A 23,180-nucleotide genomic window follows, 5' to 3' on the forward strand; every position below is an offset into this window, starting at 1 on the left:
ACTGCTAAATCTCCTCAGTGATAAAAATCAAACTGACAAAACAATGCAGACCTTTGTCTCTCTGAAACAATGCTGCACCACAGGATCAAAATTCTAGCCAAGAAGCAACAGCATATTCTGCGCTAACATTATTTGAATTAAATACTGCTTTCTCAAAAGTTTGAGATGTTCTATGACTGTGTTTTTGTTTATTGCTCTATGTCTTGTTCCATTTAAAATTATGAGAGCAGTTTTATTTTATAGTATTAGCTTTAAAACAATACACAAAATACTATCACAAATAATATATTTATTATTTCTGCAGTAACAATTTACAAAATACTTCTCTTTTCACTAGTCTGCATGTATAAGAAGGTGGGAAACCACTGGGATAAGCAGCGTGAACTCAAGGAAGATGTGATATCTGTTTTTGACAGTGATATTGTAGGCATATGTTTTAGGATGTTGCTTAGAATGAGCTCAAACATTGGTTCTCTATTCTGACTCAGAATCTGAATAAAATAGGAGCTTTCAGAACACGGCACCTGGGTTTCAGCCCCAGGGATCTTTATTGAGATTGTGGGACTTGACATCTGTGGCCTTTTTTTTACAAAGGCTTTAGTCAATCTGGTTTATCGCCAGAATTAGTGAGAGTTAATGGGTTTGGCCATAGTTGGCAAACTATAACCTATAAATCAAATCTGATCAGCTTCCTATTTTTGTATAGCCCTTGAACTAAAAATACTTTATGTTAAGTGGTTCATTAAAAATGGCAAGAATATTACTTTGCCATGTATAAAAAATTATATGAAACTTCAATTTCAGTGTTCATAATTCCAATTGTCGTGGAACTTAGACATCCACGCTCATTTACATGTTGTCTGTGGTTGAGTTCACTCCACAACAGAGTCATAGGAGTTGCAAGGGATTTATAAAGCCTGAACTATTTTCTGCATTTCCCTTAGTGAAAATATTTGTTGACCACAAGAGTTAACATAAGTGGAGGTCACCGACAGAGCTGGTTTAGAATTTTAAAAGGAGACAGACATAGGTGTGTGCAAGTTGTGTTTGTGTCCTAATTTCCCACAGTTTTTGTTGTTGTTGTTTGTTTCTTTCCTGACAGAAGGACCATACTTGATGGCTCTGTAAGATATTTGCTCAACACAATTCTTTATCAAAAAATCTTGAGGGGCCAGAGAGATATAGCTCAACAGGCTAAGTGACCTTCCACTCTCTACTCCCCCACTCCCACCACACACACAAGTAAAGAGCTGGGTGACGTAAAAAAAAAAATAAAACCAAAAAGAATGACATCCTTTACCCCTTAAAACATAAAATTATAGCAAATATGAGTGAAATTTCCACAAAACAAGTTAAAGGACCGTTTCTGTATTCCACCAAGAATCTCCTAAAGCCCATCACACCTCCATTTCCTCTCTCTCTATCTTCTGTTTCATCCACTATTCCAGTTTTCATTTCTATGTCCTCTGTTACAATTACTACTTCCAGTTGTATATCTCAGAGCTTTTTTTTCTTGATCCAGTATTGGTAAAAGAGAGCAATGTTTACAGGAACGGCTTTAATATAAAAGTATAGTTGATATAATTGAGCAAGATTAGAAAAAATATCAGATTATACTATTGACTTCTTTATTTTACCTTTGAGTTTTCACCTCAGTCCTAGTTGAATTTAGAAAAGGGAGGAAGAGGAAAGCATTCAGGTTAGGGAACTTATCTGAAAATGGAAACCAACCGAATAAAGTAATCCCCATCATCAGGTTGTGTTTCATACTTAGAAACAGCCACTGTTTGCTTCAAAACCAGCTCATCCAGTTCTGGAGGAGAGACGTGGCAACCTTCTAGGTTGGGTGCACCACTCTAGGCCTTTATTTCATTATACTCACATTTTGGTGGTAGTGATTGATAAGGGGAAAGTGAGATGTTGAGATATAGTTACCACTGTTTTAGTAAAGCAGATATGATATAATGGATTTTGAGAAATTAATATGTATCAGTTGAACTAATAGGAAAAATGGATTTGATAGTTTTTAGTGACCTTGATAGTTTTAGTGACCTTGAGAGTCTCCTTGTGAAACTGCTTGGCATCTTGGGATTTGCAAGGAAGACCACATTCTTCTTCTCATGTTCTCATTTTCATCCTTCCTCCTCCCCCTCATAGTGGAGTGGCTGCCCTCCCCAGTATGTCTATCCTACAGCACCTGGAAGGAAGCCAGCAATGTCATTATAGATGGCAGTGTGCCCAGACTATCTTAAAAAAGCATCTCCTCTGCTACTAATTAAGTTTCAGAGAGGATGGTATTCGTTTTTATATTAACACGCATTGTGAGAAGGCCAAAGGCAGTTAGAAGCAGTCGCCGTCTTCCTAAGAGCTTATGTTTAAATTTAATTGTCCTCTAGCTTCCCTCCTCCTAAGTTTGGAACACTGCTAGAGGATGGGACAGCCTGGGCAGGGGAAAGGCTGGGTAAAATATTTGCTTTTTGTATAGCTCATCTCAGGGCCTCAATTATTTTCCTTTGCTTCTTTTTTTTTTCTTTTCTGTTTTGTAGGGTTCTGTATATTGGTCTGGCTTGCAACACGGCTCGCTATATTTATATTTCCTACCTGGAAAATGCCTGGACTGTTCTCCCCATGGAAGTTCTTCAAGGTAAGCTAGCAGCTGGAATTAGAATTATTCCCCCCCCCCCCCCCGCAACTGAACTTTGACTATTTAAAGCTCAGTGGCCGTTGGCATCTGGCTACAAAGGAAGGGAGGCTCTGCTGGTTCACAGGCTGTGCAAGTGGGAGTTAAGGAAGAGGTGACGTCAGGACTCTGGTTCTTCAGTTATGATGAGTGTTGTTCTGTGTTTGTTGAGCCGAACAATGCTAGGTTCAGACATGGTGATTAAACATGGAAAGAAGAACTCCAGAATAAAATAAATCCTAGGTACAGTGGTTCAATATGCAGCCAAAGGTGGTTTTAAACTATGAAAGGATTTGTCTTGGAATGAATTTTGTGGTATTTCTGTAGGTTCACCATACTTACTGGAAAATGGCATGATTATTTTATATCTTCAGGTACAATTTGCAGTTATTCTCCTATGACCCTTTAACATCTTTGCTCAAATATCTGAACCTGAGTTCTTCGCTTGGCATCAATACGTTTCATTCAACATATAACTTAGGAAAAAAATGTACGCTACTCTTGCTATGTACTTTGAAGGCTGAAAACATGTATTTCTTTGTGTTTATTTTTGTTTGTTTGTTTGTTTTTGTTTGGTGTGTGTGTGTGTGTGTGTGTGTGTGTGTGTATTTTGGGCCACACTGGTGATGCTTATGGCTTACTCCTGGCTCCAGGATCATTCCTAGCAGAGCTCGGCAGTCCATAGGGAGTGCATGGGTATAAACCTGGGCCAGTGTATAAGACTTTAGCCATGTAAAAGGCCTTACCCATTGCACCCTCTCTCCATGCAGATTTCTATCCAGACCTTGTTGACCTAATTTTATGTCATCTGGACTATATTCTGAAAACCCTGTTAGCTTGGTTCCTCCATTCGTGGTTGACATCATGATTCAAACAGAGTGTCAGAACAATATCACATGACTTGAGATTTTCTGGGAGAGCCCAAGCTAATTAATTACTAACTGTGTTATATAGTTTATGATTATATAAATTTTATCAGCTTTATAGTTTATTATATCATTTTTCTTTAACTCTGAGAATGTAAATGCAGCACAAGAAAGTAATGTTTCTGATTATGACACCCAAAATAAAAGATTCCCAATTATACACTTAGACAAAATGTACAGAACACAGACTCATTCTCAGTTTTCCCATGGCAATGATTAAAAAAACCATCCTACCCTTCTTAAAAGGAGATTTAGTTATAATTTGTAGGTATAGTAGAGTTATAAATTTCAGGTATACCATTTAACTGTGTTTTTCTCAGGACCGATGCAATATTGTGATTGATTAAAGGATATTTGTAATACACAGAAACTGGAAAATCATTAAGAAATTCATACTTGTAATAATTAGAATTCTGATAGAATCTTAAAGTGGAACACACATCTCAGCATTGTGTCCTTTATGGATGACAAAGTGCTAAATACGAACCTTGGCAAAGACGGGTGCAGAAACAAGGCATAGGCCACCCCAATTGCCATCCCCATTTCTGCTCCATTCTGCTGGGCAGCATCTTCACCTGACTCAGCCATGGGATGTGTTGGTGTGCCATGCACAGCCTCTATGAGGAAACCAGCCGGGGTGCCTTAGTACTGCCTACACTCTTCTACTATTATACATGAATAAATATGAAAACCAGTGGGTGCCCTTAGTACAGTCTACATTCTTCTACTGTTATACATGAATAAATAGTGCACATATGAAAACAAGTGGCAGTACCCTGAGTACTGCCTTCTCTCTTCTATTATGATACGTGAATAAACAGTGCACATGTGATTACCTAATATTCCATAATAACATCACGATAATCACATTACAGCATTACAGGCCTATTTAATAATACAGGAATAAAATTACTGTCTTACAAATTAGATCAGAAATGACATTTGCATAAATGACTCAAGAAAATAGAGCCAAAAAGAAAAGCTTTTTGATGAAATGGTTAAAGGGAGAGCAGAGCTGACCTGGGTCAGCTGTGTCGCTCAGTAGTGGAGAGCTTGGCCTGCATATGTGAAGCCCTGCATTCTGTTCCTGCCACGTCCCCCCCCCCCCCCCCCCCACACACACACACGCTAAAAATCAATGCTGATGTGAATAAAAAAAACCTTTCTTGGAAGTGGAGAGAAATTCTGCCTCCCACTTCACAGAAATGTTAAGGCACTTGCTTTACATGTGGCCTGCCCTGGTTAGATTCTTATGGTCCCCCAAGCTGGGCCAGGAGTTATCCCTGAGCACAAAATCAGGAATAGTCCCTAAGCACTGCCTGTTATGGCCCCCAAATCAACCAACTAACAAACTTTCCCTATTAACTTTATTAAAGATCAGGGCTGGACTGATGGCATAGTGGGTAGGGTGTTTGCCTTGCACACGGCTGACCTGGGTTCGATTCCCAGCATCCCGATATGGTCCCCTGAGCACCGCCAGGAGTAATTCCTGAGTGCATAAGCCAGGAGTTACCCCTGTGCATCGCCGAGTGTGACACCTCCCCCCCAAAAAAAAGAAAAAAAAGAAAAAAAAGAAAGAAATGCTAAATAGCTACTTTGAATCAGGCAGTATGCTCAGGACCTGAGATTGTAATTATAAAAAATAAATAAATCAGTATACTACCTTAGGCCCTAAGGTTTCACTGTTTGTTCCGGAAGCCTGTAACAAATGTATAAGCAGGTAATTACTATATATTCCCTCCAAGAAGGGGATGATTATCTTGGTGAAGCCAGAAGCAGGATGTGGAGAGATAATTTGAAAGATTCCTTTAGGGAATGAATTGGGTTTGGAATGGTGCATCAGAGTCTACCAGGTGGTCTATGTGGAGTAAGCATTTGGGTATCACCAAGAACCATGTGCCAGCTGACTGGCCGTTAATGGGGCCCTAAGTGTACACCTGTATTGTTCCAGGTGCAAACCAGAAGTGTGTACAGTACTCTCTGCACCTTGGGGTGATTATACCAGGGCTTTGGGAATTGCCCATGCTCTAAAGGGAAGCAGGAATTCTGCCTCCCATGACAGGTTACAGATTCTCCATGTGTGCTTTAGTTCTGTTTTTCCTGTGCCAGCAGGGACCTTGTTACTAAGCGGAAGTGAGAAGGATCTGTAAATACAGAGTCTCCTAATCTAACAGAGGGCTCAGTACCAGTTCCAAGAGCTCTTTGTGTCTTAAACTGGTTTCATTCTCCAAAAGTGTGTGCTGAATGTTTGACTATGCCAAAGTGGAGAGAAATCCCTTGTTTTGCTTTGACGCATGCCCATCCCTCGGTAAACTGTAAATAATCATGTGGAACTAATCTTTTATCACAGGAACACATTCTTTTTTACCAAAAATGTTTATTTTGGCATTCTGGATTCTTCCACCTTTACAAGCTTTGTCCAAGTGGTTGTAAAGTGGCTCTGCTGTTTATTTTATTGAGGATGCAGTAAAAATGAGAAATAAGCATGACAAAGCACTGAGTGATTGAATGACAGGAAGACTACACTGCCATGATGCATGGCCCTTAATTTCTTTCTGTTGAAGGGGGACTGGGCTTTTGGGGGCACACTCTGCAGTGCTCAGGGGCTATTCCCAGCTCTGTGCCTGGCATTCACTCCTGGCAGTGCCCATATGTGCCCCTGTGGTTTGGGGATTGAACATGAGCATCTGCATGCAAAACATGTGCTCAGCCTTTGAGCCATCTCTCTAGTCCATGCCTTCATCTCGTGTGGACCAGTGACCTGAGGTTTACTAATGGCCGAATCTTTGAACAGGAAGTGGGATGTTAGTTCTAATCATTGATAGGGAATAGTCAGCATTTCAGTTCTTTAGTTCTAAGCTATGCTAAAAATCAAAGGTGAGTTCTGTCTTTTATCCCTATCACCCCTTGGCTAACCCTGCATTCACCAGGAGAAATGGTACCACATTGGCGGGGGAGGGATGAAACCACATGAAGGGAAAGAGATAAGGGATTGTTTTTTTACTCCCTATTTCTGATCACCCACTTCTTCATCTTTGGGGTCACGTATAACAGAGGGAGGAGGACCCTCTGATGGCTTTTTCTCCTCAGAGCTCTTCTACATTTCAATGTAGCACATAGGGATGGGGATAAATCAAAATTCCTGTTCTTTAGGCATCTAGAAAGAGCTGGGTGGGGATCTGTTTGGAGATGAAGGTAAGTCTTTCCATGCTGTTGGGAATTGTTGGAATGCTTCTTTCTCACATTTCATAGCATATATTCTCTTATAGCCAATTCCTTTTAGCAGTCCAGCTTCCATATGCAGCAACTATGTCATTCTTTGGAGCAACTGGCTGCTTTACAGAAAGAAGTGGAAAACAGATTTCCTACCCATAAAGAGCCTACAAGTAATTTTAAAGAACCAGTGGATCTAAGCATTAGTACATCAGGTAGAATAGCTTATATTTCCAACATCTCATTTTTAAAACCCATAAGAGTTTTCTCCTCTACTCTTTGTATAAGAAGTCTTTAAACATTCATGATGGTGATCAGGAATTATAGACATTTCATAAAAATCAAGCCAAAAATTGCTTTCAGTGTGAATATTGATTGTCAGACTTTAAATTGAATGGGATCAAAATTATACTTGTGGCTAAAATGTTCTTAAGGAGAGCAGGGCCAGGGCCAGATTGACCCTAGTAGGGTCCTCTTGAGATACTTAAATTAATGGTGCAGACAATGAGAACTGAAAACGAGGTCTGTATTACATGCTGTTCCACAGGATGCTGGAGCAATGGGAGCCAGGTTAAGATTCTGATGAAAGATGGATTTTTAATGTCACCAGTGTCACCAGTGGGAGGAGTAGAACTGACGTTTATGAAGCTTTGCTCTCTTACTGAGCATGCCTCTTCAGCTGCATCAGAACCATGCTATCCTTCCTCGTATCTTCCAAAGGATAGGAAGAAGTTACAAAAGGATTACTATACACCATTATTGACAGTGGAAATTATAGACAATATTTTGATCTGTTATTACCCCTATGGGAAATTTTCTGTCTGACTCACCCTTGAAACAACACAGGTCCTTGTCCATGTAAGGTCTCTCAGTGAGCATTTAAAAATTGGCATAGAAAAGTCAGCAGTGTTACTGATAGAATTAATTTTTAATCAGAATTGTCTTATAAATTATAATTCTGTTCTTTGAAATTTATAATTTTGTTTTTTTGCCATTCCTGTGTTTCACAGTTACGAAAATTTGTTATACTAATTTTTTTCAAAATAAGAATTACTTGGTGGTCCATTTAGAATTTATTTTTTTAAGTCTTCTGCTCCATGCACACTTTTTGGGCAATTGCATCCATTTATTTATTTTTTTATTTAAAGTGCAATGATTTCAGAACTATTAATGAGATGGTGTCATGTGTACACTATTCCAGCACCACACTCTCCAACAGGGTGTCTGCTTCCCTCCATTATTGTCTGGGAGTGCCCTACCCATACTCACTCCTTGGAAAGCTCAGTTTTAAGGACCAGTTCTTAGGTTCTGTTAATTGCATCCATATTTATCTCACCTCTGAAATTTTCTCTAACTTATACACTGTGTTATATAGCTTAGTACTTAATTCCTTCCCACTTATAAGTACTACTTTAAAATTCTTAGTTGTATTCTTAAATTGTATTCTTAGTTGTAAATCTTAAATATTGAATTCTTAAATTGAATTCTTAACTTCTTATTCCCAGAGTGATAGCACAGCAGGTAGGACGTTTGCCTTGCATGCGGCCGACCCAGGTTTGATTCCTCCGCCCCTCTTGGAGATCCCAGCAAGCTACTGAGAGTATTCCGCCCCCACAGCAAAGCCTGGAAAGCTACCCCTGACTTATTCAATATGCCAAAAACAGTAACAACAAGTCTCACAATGGAGATGTTAATGGTGCCCACTCAAGCAAATCAATGAGCAAAGGGAGGACAGTGAGTGACAGTGACATTCTTAAATGAAAACACTGATATTTATGTTTGTCTGTGTGTACATATTTTTTAATAGAGCCTTTTAAATAGGACCTATACTCAAATGGATAGAGGGACACTTGGGTGTTTCTTGACAAGGCTTTGCTGGGGCCATCAGAGCCAGACCTTGCATTCTTGAGGATCACCAGGGTTATACCTATGGTGCCAGGGATGAAGCTCAGTCCTCACATGTGCTAGGCCCATGCTCTAGCATTTGAATTCTCTCTAAGGCCCTTTTCAGCCCTTCAAAGAAACATACATATATACTTTTGTCTAAGAAAAGCTTTTTGTATAATTTTTAGCAGACTATTCATAGAAAACAGTACAAAATAAATTATTTGGGATCTGCCTTTGGGGTAGGCTTGGGTGGTGGTAGTAGGATTCAAAATAATTCAAAATAATGGGAAGGTATAATGGTTGTGGGATTGGTGCTGGAATATTTAATGTAATAAGTTATTGTGAACAACTTTATAGAAATAAAATAAAAAAGAAAAGAAACATGCATATAGACAGCATATAAATTTCTGTTTGATTGATTTTAAAGATCCCTGAAAATGCACTAAACTTTTAATTCTTCAAGCTCTTCAATAATAGGAAGTTCTAGTCAAGAATTTACAAATATTAAGAACATTTGAAAACTCAGTTTAGAAGCTACATGGTAGCTTGTTGTCACAGCACCATTAGTTGCATGTCTATAGAAATATTACGCTATTATAATCATTTTCTCATGATACCACCTCTTACATCAGTTATCTGAGACAACTTCCTAAAGTGTGCAATGTTCTGGAAGCCATAACATGATCAGGTTCCAGTAAAGACTATTGGTAACTCCAACTCCCTTGCTTGTAATCTGTGTATGCTGTAGACAAGATGCTCAGTTTTTCCAAATCTCAGACTGGTTGACTATAGACTAGGTTAATCTCAGTGTTCAGTAAATTAATCCATGCCAAGTATTCAGGATTTCACAAGACCCATAGTTATTAGCCTCCCCAATGTTAAAGAATGGACAAAGTAAAATATGAAATTACAAGTATGTAAAAGTCAGGATGAGGAAAAAGTCATTTAGAAGCTTTTGCCCTCAGAGGCAGAAGCGCAGTTTACAGCCTGGCCATGACTTAAGCTCCAAGGTGTGAGTGTAAGGGACACAAACTTAGTGCACACTGAGTTGAAGCTTCTCTTTGGGGAAGGGACATTTCTGCTGGCTTGGAATAAAAGCTGCTCACTTGTGTGGCTTTGTAGGGAGAAACACTAAGCATATAATACAGAATATTGCCAGGTATTGATGAAACAATTTGGATGGTTCCCTCCTAAAACCTACTTGAAAGTATGTCTCGGGCATAATGCAAGCAGATAAAATTCATGTGAGCCCTCCTCCTCTACCGTACATTGTGTTATCTTTCGTGGGCATTTTCTTTATAGCCACTCATATATCTTTTTCTAAAGGGAACGCCCATAGAAGCTCCATGGAATTTGGACCTTTTATTCACAAAGGCAATTTCCCTCTTCTCTCCACATGAGATCATTCCCTGCTTTGTTTCAGTTCAGTATGGTTTAGCGCTTTTCTCAAGGAGCTGAGCCTACTCGGCCGCTGTCCCGCGGAGCCTTGCTAGAGGGAGAGCAAATGCTGGTCTTGAACAGTCGAGTGTTGTGTGCCGTAGAAAGTTCCTTTCCCGCGTGACATCTGAGAGTCTTGCAGCCGCTGCCCAGTGCTCTCTACAGGGGCCCTGGCTATACTGGGAGAGTCCAGGCCATTAGTGGCCTCTGTCTGGCAGAGCGCCCAGCCTACTATTCACTGTTCCTATTTTTTCATGGACGCCCAGCCAGACTGTGTTTCCCAGCTTCTCTTTCAATTATGTATGGCTGTATGACTAGTTATGGGTAGGGGAATATGAGTAGAAAAAATGTCCATGGCATCTAAACCAAGCCCAGAAAATTTCCCATGTGCCATCCTCTCCTCCCTCATTGTCCTGCTAGTGATTGGTATCCAGGGCAGCCAGATATTAAAGATGGCAGAGTCTCTGCAGTCTCTGTGTCTCAATGACTACATTCAGTGCTGCCTCCCCCATCCCCCATCCCCACTGCACTTTATATAAGCAGGAAAATTATACATCTAATGCTGAAATCACCAAGATACTGGTAATTTGTTGCCTTTGGCATTGTCTTAACCCAGTTGACTCTTTTCCCCATAGCCTGCCCGAAGATGTCATTTTCTTGGGAATAATAGGCTCCTTGATTTTCACTAGGCTGATCTAGAAACAGCTCTTTAAAAAAATCCCAGAATTTGAAAGGTACACTGAACAGTTGAAATGTACACTGTAGTACACCAACAGGAAAAGTTTCTCACAATTTTACCAGTGCTAAAGAGATGCTTCTGTTTTGTTCAGTGAGCACAAGTGGTTCAAGTAAAACAAAACCCAAAGAATCCTAGATGTCCAACTGGAATCATGTTGGGCATGTTTGACCCTACCCAGAAAATCTCCCAAAGTAGATCATTATGTTTAACTATAGAATACATTTTTCTGGACTTTACTAGAACAATCAAGTCCCGTGTGTTTGTTTGAGCTATCAGCCAGGGAGAAACATCTTTTTCTTCTTACTGCTTGATCCACCAATGTAGTTATCTCATACTGAAATGTACAGTTCTAGTGTAAACACATTGACCTATGCCATTGAATGTCTGCTTATTTCATTACAAAGAAAATAATATATTTCTAATTTTCTAATACGTAAAAAAAAGTGGGAGCATTATTCACCCTAGTCCCCCTACTTATCTTCACCTACTTAGTGTTGTAGGAATGTCAGTTTAGGTAGTATAAATCAGACTTTCTTATCTGTCTCACAAATACAAAAAATAGTGGAATGTTTTTAGACTTTTTGTTGTTGTTTTTATTTTTCAAATCAGAAGACCAAAACACAACTTGACTAAAAACATTTGCAAAAGCTTCACAGTATTAATCTTGCTAGAAGTTTGCATATTCAAGTTTAAGAATGAGAACCACATCTCCACAGCTGTCCATATACGGATGTGATAAAATCAGTCTGAATTCTTCCTGTGGATTGTTAAGTTTTGCTTGTTTCCTTTCTAGGAAACAGTATGAATTTCACTTATTCTTCCATTTACATGATATTTTGAAATATGAAACTTCAGAGAACTCTGCTATTGTTTCACTTGTATATCATCTGCCTGGAAACTGTTGGCGAATAAAGAGTGGCTTTTATTCTTCTGGATTTTTAGTACCAGGGAGAAAAAAATTCACTTAATTTTTTTTAAACTATTTCACTTCAGTTAATTAACACCCTGAGTTGCTTTAAGGAATACGGTTTCAATTATCTAATCAGTCTCAGAGAGCAATAAGAAAACTCTAGAAATCTAACTATAGAGTCTTTACAACTGCCACTTAATACCCGCCAACAAATTCTAAAAACAGTTTAAAAGCATCTTGATTTTAAAGAGCCATCCTGCTGGAAAATGCTTTAATTACCTGAGAAGTTTTATAAAATCTTTAGAATTTTTCTAAAAAAGAAATCCTGTCATTGGAAGAGATTGTATTTTCCCAGGTCTTTGCATGTAAGAGAATAAATGCTAGAATCTAGAAATAAATCTAGAAATAAAGCAAAGATATATTAATGCTTTAGTCACATAATTACACAGTCCATTTTGTTTGCTTGTAAATCCTGTAACTGATGCTCATTTATGGATAACATTTTTGGAATCACCATCAAAGTTAGGGGGGCCAAGAAGCTATCTCAGAGGGCTGGCACACAAGTCTGGCATGCGGGAGGCCCTGAGTTTAATCCCACCCACCTCACTGTATCTCTGGGTCATGCACCATGAGGCCCTGTCACAATACCAAGCCATGTGTCGCCGGGGGAGGCTCCCTGAGCACCACTTGGGAGGCCCTATACTCAAAAATCGAATGTACAGCCATTCGATGTGGCTTGGGGTCTTTAATAATTCATGTTTAAGAAATAGTTTACTTAAACCTATGTTGGATGTTTTCAGTAAATTTAGTCAATTTTAGATAAATTCATTTTTCTTCTTGGAATAGGTTTGAGCTTTATTCTTTACTATTGCTCATGAAAAAATAGACTTATCTGAAAAGAAATGAAGTTATCAGTCTCTTTCATAATGTAAATGAGTGCACTTACATATTTCTATTATGTACCGCTGTGTCAACTTTTATAATTAAGACTCTATCCAGGCCTTATTTACTTTTGTGAAAGCTGACACGAAGGAATTGGAATTGTTTAGTCGGATAAAGCAAATATGTTACTTGATTTTTGTAGAAATTAAGTGTGCATGCATACTAATCTAATCATCTAGCCCTTCTTTCTAGTTAAAGAATAATCTAGTTGAAATGATTACTGAAACATATAAAATGAAAATAATTTATGTTATTGATCTGGAGGGAGAGTACAGTGAGTAGGGCATTTGCCTTGCATGATATATATATAATTGTATCTATTGCTATTATACATAATATAATATATAATATGTATAATAGCAATAGATACAATGTATAACAGTATATTGTATATAATATATTGCTGTTATTTTTTATTTTAAAATTTAATTTTAAATTTTTTGTTATTTTTTAATTTTATAAAGTAGTTAACAATATTTGTTTACATTTAATATTCAAACACCAATCCCACAACCATTACACATTCCCAACAACATATTTCGAATGTTTCCATCCCGAACCCCAATCCCTGCCCCAAAGCAGAACTGAAATAGTATGTTTTGTATTGTTTATTATGAAAAACAGCTGAAAATGCTACTAAAAAGTATCCTTAGAGGAAAGAGTATGAGATTGTTGTATGTCACCTAGGGGCTATTATGCCCTTCTATAAGAGATCACTAACATGTTGTTCAAGGTTGAGATATATATATCTGTAAAAAAAATTCCCTCTAAGGCTGGTTGCCTCCTTATCTACTGCTGTTATTATTATTATTATTGTTATTATTTTGTTTTGGGGCCATACCTCACTGTGCTCAACTCTTACTCCTGACTGCTCTCAGGGCTCATTCCTGGTGGGGTTTGAGGAAACATATACAGAGCCAGAGATTGAACCCAGGTAGGCTAAGTGCAAGGCAAGAAGAGCCTTACCCCATGGACTTTCTTTCGCTCCAAGAAATATTATTTTGGTGTTTTTCTGTTAACTCTAGAGCATAATGTTTCCACTATCATTCCATATGGAGTTACTTAAGTAAGACCAGCTCTGGTAGCGGAATTGTATGTCAGACACATTGTGAATTTTACCTTGTTGGGAGCTGAATATTTTTGTATTCCTATAAAATTAAGTTTTGTACTGGATGCAGCTAAGTTCACCTGAAACTAGTATGAGCCTTTTGGATATTGCTTTTTTTTTTAATTGAATGACCATGAGATGCAGTTTTAAATCTTTCATGGTTGAGTTTCAGTCATACAATGATTGAACACCCATCCCTCCATGGAAGTATCCTTCCCACCACCTCACCTGACCCCACCCCCTGCCTCTATGGCAGGAACTTTCCTTTTTTACTCTCTCTCTCTACTTTTGGGCATTATGGTTTGCAATACACATACTGAGTGGCTGTCATGTTTGGCCCTTTAACTACTTTCAGCAAACATCTCCCATCCCGAGCCATCCTTCCAACCATCATTGACTTAGTGATCCTTTCTCTTTCCCAACTGCCTTCTACCCCAGCACAGGAGGCAGGCTTCCAACCCTGGAGCAATCCTCTTAGCTCTTGTCTCTACTGTCCTTGGGTGTTAGTCTGATACTTTGTTATTTTATATTCCACAAATGGGTGCAATAATTTTATGTCTGTCCCTAAAAACTGCTTATGCAGGATCAGGACAGGGCTTATACAGGGCTAATGATTCTGGAAGGCTGACGTAAGACCCTATGAGGACTTCAGCAAAAACATAAATCTTTAGTTTCCTTGGACTGGTATATGGAAACAGAATTTATTCCTGTCACTCATTGGGATACTGTTTCCTGTCATGCTTTGGGCAGCTCTTTCCTGGGTACGGATAGTTCCGACACCTGCTTTTGCTAATAAGTGATTTGCTGCATTCTTGGGAGAAGCCCTGCGCAGACAGCACTCTGGAGTTTTCGCATTATGTGGTCATCTCCCTCCAGCACTGCCTGCATTGATCTCCCCAGAACTCATCTCTAAAACTTAGTGGTTCCTCTGGGTGCCTGGTGGGTTTCTAGCCCTGCCTGCAGCAAGCCAGGGCCTTCTTTGTTTCCCAGTGATCTCTGGGTCCTCTGTTCTTGTGCTGACGTCTTGTATCTTGAAAACAATGATTGTTTCATATATTTTGTCTAGGTTTTAATGATTTGGGGGAAGAGGATAAATCCAGCTCTTGTTATACACAATTTTAGTTAAAAGCAGACTAATGTCAGATTAAACCTTACTTGAATATTAATCTTTTAGGTTAGGTTTCCAAAACATAGGTTCAGAATTTCTCATTATATTATATCCAGATGAGATTATTTCTCAGGGAGCAAGCCCATGGTTAATTTACTTGACCTTGGTAGTTTCTTAATACCTCTTACCTATCAAAACCATTGTAATAATCCTGATTACATTTAAAGCAGTACTGTAATAAAGATTTAAATTTGGTCAATACACACTGGCTCTACATTCAAATAATGACCCATTTTCCCCATTGTTATCTTCAGCTCCTCCTTCCTAACAAGTGGTGAAAATATAATGAAACTGGTAATGAGGCATTATAAATGGCTTCTATATACACTTAGAAAATAAATTGGAACTGTATATTAAAAGGCATAAAGTTGTTATCTCCTTTGAATAACAATTGAACTACATTTATAGAATTACAGTAAATGTAAATCATTGAAGATAAATAGCTGTATCCCAAGAAATGTTAATCATGGTGCTAATTATCTGGAAAAATTATTGAAAATATTCTTATTGCCAAAATAGGTGTGTTCTGTGTGAAAAACAATTACTATAAGTTGATAACAAATCAGATAACCCAATTCAAAAACTGGGCAAAGAAATTCAACATTCCCCAAAGAAAATATTTAAAATGTCCAATGAACACATTTTTAAAATAACTCAATATCACTAGCCATTAGGAAGTAAAACCACAATGAGATATTGTTTCACATCCATTAGAATTGTGATTATTAAAAAAAAGATAACAACATAAATATTGTGGGTTTCTGGTGGAAATGTTAATTGGTGCAGTTACTGTGAAAAACAGTCAGGTAGTACTTTAAAATATTAAACATATCACTATATGACCCAGTAATTCCAATTCTGACTATGTCCACAAGAGAACTGCCAGCTGCTGGGGGCTGAGGATGTGTCTCAGTGGTAGAGCACCTGCCTTTGCAGCCTTCAGTCCATGGCACTGCAGAAAGTAAAAATTAGAATTGACAGCAGGGACTCAAGTATCAGCACAGCAGATGCATAGCAGCAGACTTTCACAGCATCCAAAAAGAAGTGATAACCTTGGCCATCAACACAACCACAGAATGTATTAGCAATATACAGTGAGATACCAGTGTTATAAAGGAAGGAAATTCTGACATGTGGTACAGTGTTGATGAACTGTGAGGACATTATGCCAAGTGAAATAAGACCGGCCTGGAGGGACAGATACCGGGTACTTTTACTTACTGAGGTACCTAGAGTACTCAGATCTATAGAGACAGAAGGTAGATAGCTGCTTCCCAGACCGTGGGAGGTTATTGTTTAGTGAGTACAGACGTGTCATTTTGGGACAACAAAAACAAACAAGAATGGTGGAGTAGGGCTAGAGATGAGGCTCAGTGTTCGGGTCTGTGCCATATTTGGGTTTAATTCCTGACACTGCAGGAAGAAGAAAAAATATATGTTGGAAGTGGATGGTGGTGATGACTGCAGAACACTGTGGACATGCTTAACATTGCTGAGCTATACCAGCAAAATGGTACATTTTGAGTTAGGTATACTTACCACAAATTAAAAGTATTTTTATTAGACATGTGTGGGCTGGATTGATAGCACAGAGGGTAGGGCATTTGCCTTGCACATGGCTGAGCTGGGTTTGACTCCTCTTCCCCTCTCGAAGAGCCCAGCAAGCTACAGAGAGTATCTCGCCCACACGACGAAGCTACCTGTGACGTATTCGATATGCCAAAAACTGTAACAAGTCTCACAATTTGTTGTGAGATGTTACTGGTGCCCACTCAAGCAAATCGATGAACAACAGGAGGACAATACTACAGTGCTACAGGCATGTGTATTGTCATGAAATGTCACGGTCACGGTCCTCCCATTGTTCATTGATTTGCTCAAGCGGGCCCAGTAACGTCTCCATTGGAGACTTTGTTGTTACTGTGTCTGGCATATCGAATACGTCACGGGGAGCTTGCCAGGCTCTGCTGTGCGGGCGAGATACTCTCGGTAGCTTGGCGGGCTCTCCGAGAGGGGCGGAGGAATCGAACTCGGGTTGGCCATGTTGGCCGCTTGTAAGGCAAACGCCCTACTGTATGCATCTGAATTCAGAATGGGGCAAAATAAAGGACAGAGAGTGAGAGTGAGAGCGAGAGAGAGAGAGAGCGAGAGAGAGCGAGAGAGAGAGAGAGCTCGTGCACGCAAGTGAGAGAGCAAGAGAGGAGTGTCTGCCATTGAGGCAGTCTGGGAGCATGACAGGAGGGAAACTGAAGAAACGGATCATGGGAAATGTGTACTCTAAGAAGGGACAGGTGTTGCAACCCTGTTTGACTGAAACTCAATCATGAATAAAACTTTGTAACAGTGTATCTCATGATGACTCAATAACAAAATTCTTACCTTATAGCATTGTAATCAGGTTTTAAAAAAATGATGCTGATGGTGCCTCTGTCCTAACTCCCTAGGGGTGACGCACGCAGCCATCTGGGCAGCTTGTATCTCTTACCTCAGTGCTGCGGTTCCCCCAGAGCTGAGGACTTCAGCTCAGGGCATCCTGCAGGGCCTACACCTGGGCTTGGGCCGTGGCTGTGGGGCCATGATTGGAGGCGTGCTAGTCAACTATTTCGGTAAGAATGGCTTTCCCTTTTTTCCTAGTTTTTATGCAAATATAAGGATTTTCAGCAACAACTCTGTAGACATACAGATTATTTCTCAAGCTTACCAGAAGCTGAACCCCACTTTTCATGTTCTTTTCCTGAACTCCATGAAAATCACAGCTATAAAGTAGCGTGATTGAATCATTTAAGGTGAAAAGAGCTTGTCTTAAATGATCTACACTTCTCTGACAAAGAGCTATACGAAAGCTACACAGATACCTCAAAGGAGCACAACAAATGAATAAGCACAGGCTTCTAGCTAGAAGGAAAGTTTCCTAAACCTGCTGATATAATGCCAGAGAGGGGATGTTCATTGTTGTGAAAATTTGGCAATTTTGAACCAGAAAATTCTTAACTGTAGGCTGGCCTTGTAAATCTCACGACTTCTGTGAGAACTGTCAAATCTTCTTTGTGGGGACTTCAGAGCCTGGGGCAGAGATGAATGATCTGCTTCAGATCTTGAGTGCTCAGCCAACATCTTCACTGCTTGATAGATGACTTCGTCAGAAGGTCCAACTAGCAGGAGAGGTCGGATGTCAGAATTTATAGCCCTCTGAGCATTGCCATCCCCTCTGTAGATTTATAGGGCTGTTCAGTAGGTGGTTGGCCTTTATGAAGAAAATACCACTGAATTTTATGATGAAAAGCATTTCGAGGCAGTCCTTTATAAATACAATTAAAAAATGGATCAATAACAGATCTAGTGTTGCTGGTACTAGGGTCGTGGCACCTTGTCAGCCCTGTGTTTTTGGTATTCTAGAAAGCTGATAATTATTTGCTTTGCTCTGGGTCATCCCCAGCTCTGCTGCCTTGGCCCCAGGCTTTGGAACAAGGCCATCATGCCTCACCCAGAATTACTCTATAGCATCCACTGTTTTCACAGGGGCTGCTTCGACCTTCCGAGGGATTGGTATGGCCTGCCTGGTAATCCTCCTGCTCTTCAGCCTGATACAGTGGCTGGCAGTGCCAGACGAGGAAGAAGGTAAACATGCCCATTCATAGTGGTTTTAAGGCTGGGGGAGAGCGTATGCATACTCTGCCAGGGCAGTGACAGCCCTCTGTCTTCTCAGTGGTGTGTATGGATGAACTCACCTGCTATTGTTGAGGAAAAGCTACCTATTGTTGGAAAAAGAACATGAGGGTGTTTTTTCATAGCTTTGGGTTTTCTTGGGTTGATTGTTTGTTTTTATGGTGCAAGACACCAGTGGGGTTATGGGAATGTGGGAATAATAATGGTTTTAAATCTCTTTAATATTCCCCAAAGATTTAAAATATGAATCAAATACATACAAAACTATAGAGTAGTTTTACTGCCATGGATAAGGAGTTTATTAATCTCTATGTTTTTACCTTCATTTGAAAAGAAAAAAAAGTCTCATTATTTGAAAAGTTCCCTTAGTACAGCATGGACTTCATGAAAATTGTTGTAATATAAAGAGATCAAATCAAATATAATGTGTAGCTAAGAATTTCTTGAAGTGAAGAAGGCCAACCAGCAGGACAGAGATTCTTGCTCAGCTTCTTTCCTATACTAGGCCTCATCTTCTTTGGTGTTTCGTTCTTCAAGGATTTGCCTAAGTGTTTCAGTTAAAGAAAAATTAGCTTATTAAAGAAACCCCTGAGAAAGGCTTGGCTGCTAAGTTACAAAGAAAGACTAATACTGATTTTTCTCACTCCTGATTTTTCTCACTCTTTCACAATCCTAATTAGACTGTGTCTCTTCCATAGCCCTGGTGCCCTGGTAAAGGAAAAAACAAGCAGACAAATAAAACACCCCAGCTATCACATAAGTTTTTCCTGTTTGAAGTTTATCTTTAAAAAATCTCAGTCCTGAAGTGAGCCTAAGGCAACATCCACTCTAATCAATATACATTAGATATAATATTATAGGAAAAATGCATGTCACAACTAAATATAAGTGAGTCGTCTAGCAAGCCCTAGAAGGGGATGATCCTGAAAGAGAAAAATATTCATTTGCTTCATACTTATACCAAGAAAGATGCCCTTGATAACACTTACTAATATTGCTAAGCTTATGGGCTTGCCCACTTATGTATTCATTTATTTTTTGCATTGGATTAAATATGTAGAAGAACTCTGAACAGAAATTTAAATATGGTTTTCTCTCCAGACAAGACAATGCTGGCAGAAAGAATTCCTGTTCCCTCAAGTCCTGTTCCCATAGCAACCATCGACTTGGTCCAGCAACAGACAGAAGATGCCATGTCACGCATTGAGCCCAGACTTCCACCCAAGAAAACCAAGCACCAGGAAGAACAGGAGGATGTGAATAAGCCAGCCTGGGGGGTCAGCTCTTCACCCTGGGTCACCTTTGTCTACGCACTCTACCAAATTAAAGAGATGATGCAGTTAACCAGAGACAGCCGTGCTTCTGAGATCCAGCCTTTACAGGTAAGGTTCCTCTGCTGGCTGGCATGAAATGGTCTCAGCAGTTCTCATTATTTCAGTTATTTCAACAAGATTTATGGAAGGTCTGGAGGAGAAAATAGACATCTATCAAATAATTTCAGTACTCATACAAGTGCATTGTAGTAGTATAGACCAGGTTCCAAAGAGGGGACATTCTGCTGTATGGAGTTCTAACGCTTTTAGAGAGAATTGTGATACTTCCTAAGAGAGTAAGAATAAATCCATTCTGATTTTGTGTTCTTTCTTTTAATTTCACTGTTTCCAGACACCAGTTGCCCTGAGGATATACGGTTCTTGCCTTTTGGGACCATATCAATGAATCTCTGTAATTCTAAAATTCTTTCAGGGACATATATGTGAAGGTACCTAAATAAGTATCTGATAAATTAATGAAAACTCTGCCCTCCTGAATAAGTTTAACTCAGTAGAAGTATGGTTTTGCTAGTAACCTCATCTGAAAAATAGAAAACCTGATTTTTCAGGGCTGGATACAGATAGCCCAGGGGGTAAAGTGCTTGTCCTTCAAGCTGCTGCCAACCCAGGTTCAATCCCCAGGACCACATATGGTCCCCCAACATCTCCAGGAGTGATCCCTAAACACCAGAGCCAGGAATAAGCCCTGAGCATGACTGGGTATGGCTTAAAAATCAAAAATCAAAATAATTTTTTGATTTTTCTTTTCCCTAGAAAGTGTTTTTTCCTGAATAAAGTAAAATCATGTTGATAAAACAGTGTAGGCAAGTATAATGAAATCCGCCTTTGGAAAATGATTAAGGGTGATAGCTATGGTCAGTTTGGTCAAAGTAAAGTGTATACATAATGATGTTCGTATGAATCACCCCTTTTATTTGCTGAGTCATGTCACCTCTATCTAGTTTTAGAAGGCACATAAGGTAGAAGAAATGAAGGGGAAATATTTAAAATAAAGAGCAATTTGGTTAATTTCCTTTTTAAAAAGCTCAAAGTACCTTAACTGTATCTTAACTTTGTGATAGCACTGTAGCACTGTCATCTCATTGTTCATCTATTTGCTCCAGCAGGCACCAGTAATGTCTCCATTGTGACTTGTTGTTACTGTTTTTGGAGTATGCCACGGTAGCTTGCCAGGCTCTGCCATGCGGGCGGGGTACTCTCAGTAGCTGGCCAGGCTCTCTGAGAGGGGCTGAGGAGTCGAACCCGGGTCGGCCATGTACAAGGCAAACACCCTACCTGCTATATTTCTAGAATTTAAACCAAATCTGACCCATGACTGCTAACCTTACTGCATGCTGGTTCATACGTGATACTTTTTGTCAAGATAATAAACTCCCAGACCTCCTCTGCTCCAACAAGGAGGAGAACGTGGTGGAGAGGGGGCCAAGCTCAGGAAGGATGTGAGTCAGGGGGTGAAGAACAAGGTCAGATCTTTTCTGCCTTCGTAGTGTTGTTTTCCTCACTTTTGGTACTCATCCTCATCTGTACAGAGCCCTCTTGGGCTTAAGGAACATTAAGTTTTCTCTCTGATATGCAAATATTAATAAAAACAAGAGGACATGACTTGGTTATTCTTATGAAGAAGCTGATATACTAGAGAATTTTTTTTTACATTTATGAAGCATTCATGGGAATAACTTTTTGAATGCTAAGCTATTTGAAGTTATGGGCAACTCATTCAGAGAACAATCCACTGCGGGTGGGGGGCGGGGGAGAATGCAATTTAAAAAACCAGGACTGTGGATGTGGGGGTCCAGCGTTTTGCTGACTTGCTGTGGTGACATGCTGGAGTATGTACTCATAGTTGCTTACAGAAACCCTCACTTCCTTGCCTTTGTCTTTCGTTTGTCTGTTTATACATGGATGCTGCATCTTTTGTTTTAGTTAACTTTTAGCAACATGTCAAAATCCCAAGCATACAGCCAAGCTGAGTCAGGATGCTCTTTCTCTGGTCCTCTCTTGGGGGCTGAGAATGTGAAATTATTTCCTGGCATACAAGCCCCCGCCCCCTTCCAGAAACTGAAGTCCATGTTCTCGGCCCAGTTACCTGTCCATGCTGCCCAGCCCCAGCGGCCAGTGGGAGGGGCTCAGTACATGTCCGCTGATGTAAACTGTCTTCCTAGTAGTGAACTGGCAAAATTGGTCGTGATGTTTCTTTACCCCCAAGATCCGTCTGCTCATAGTCTTTGTGTTTTTCATGCGGCTTTGGCAGTTGCACATAGGAAAGGAGATGAAAGGTAAGAAACTCTGTCCTTACTCCTCTAATTACCGACTCCCCCAAACGCTCCCTTCAAGGACCATCTCCCCCGCCCCCACACGACCTTTCTGTTCCTTTGCAAGCACTCCATCAAGCGTGGCATCTCGTCCCTCTCGCTGAGCCTGGGCCACCTGTCTGTCTTTCCTTTGCAGGGGACCAGTGAGCACCGGCAGCCGTCCCCGGCGGTGCCCCGGCAGCCTCCCTCCGACCCATCTCGAAACCAGCCATCCCCGCAAGCAGCAGCGCCCCAGATGCACAGCGGCGGCAGCCCTGCTCCCCCGAGCGCAGAGGGGTGCCCCGAGGGTGGGGACCGGCAGGTTCCGGCCGGGGAAGGACACTGAGGGCCCTGCTCTCCTCAAACCCTGCATGGAACTCGGCTCCTCTCCTGGGGACCCTGGGAGAGGCACCGGGACCCGCCTCACTCGCATCCCCTCACCAGGAGCAGCACGGCACCAGGCACCATCTCCGCTTCTAACCGTCTCATTCACATGGAACCCACATCCAGCGCCCCCCCCGCCCCCCCCCCCCCGCCCCAGCTCCCTCGGGCATCTGCAGGGACGCAGCTATTCCACCCACCATCCTCCCGCCAGGCCCACGGAAGGGGCACGAAGCGCCCGGGGACTCGAGTTGTTGGCTTGTCGAGGAGGCCCAGGACCACAGGACTTCTCTGCCCCCCGCGGAGAGTTGCAACCAGCAGTTAAACCAAGTGGAGGGAAAGGACCAGGTGAACGCTGACATGGTTTCTGATGATCTATCCCGAGTATTTGGCTCTTCATGCAAACTGGGCAGAAGCAAAATACAGCTGGCGTTTTGTTTCTCTTGAGGAGAACGAACCATTAAAAATTCTAAGACATATTACAAAACAAAAGTAACC

At 40.5% G+C, this 23,180-nt stretch overlaps 1 protein-coding gene across 2 annotated transcripts in view; it reads left to right on the forward strand.

The window, feature by feature from the left end:
- The window catches only part of MFSD6 (major facilitator superfamily domain containing 6), a 54,731-nt gene extending 31,999 nt beyond the window's left edge, over positions 1–22,732 (forward strand). Inside the window, exons 2-7 of one of the 2 annotated variants that reach the window (XM_056111754.1) lie at positions 2,547–2,644; positions 17,455–17,616; positions 18,530–18,628; positions 19,778–20,058; positions 22,262–22,286; positions 22,459–22,601. In XM_056111754.1, coding sequence (XP_055967729.1) covers positions 2,547–2,644; positions 17,455–17,616; positions 18,530–18,628; positions 19,778–20,058; positions 22,262–22,286; positions 22,459–22,469 — 676 coding nt within the window. In that variant the 3' untranslated portion in view covers positions 22,470–22,601. Of the gene's footprint in view, positions 1–2,546; positions 2,645–17,454; positions 17,617–18,529; positions 18,629–19,777; positions 20,059–22,261; positions 22,287–22,458 lie in introns of both variants that reach the window. The other variant, XM_056111753.1, reaches the window with a different exon arrangement.
- The last annotated feature ends 448 nt before the right edge of the window (positions 22,733–23,180 follow it).

The sequence above is a fragment of the Sorex fumeus genome, unplaced genomic scaffold (genome assembly GCF_029834395.1).
Source record: "Sorex fumeus unplaced genomic scaffold, SorFum_2.1 ptg000014l, whole genome shotgun sequence".
Lineage (NCBI taxonomy): Eukaryota > Metazoa > Chordata > Mammalia > Eulipotyphla > Soricidae > Sorex > Sorex fumeus.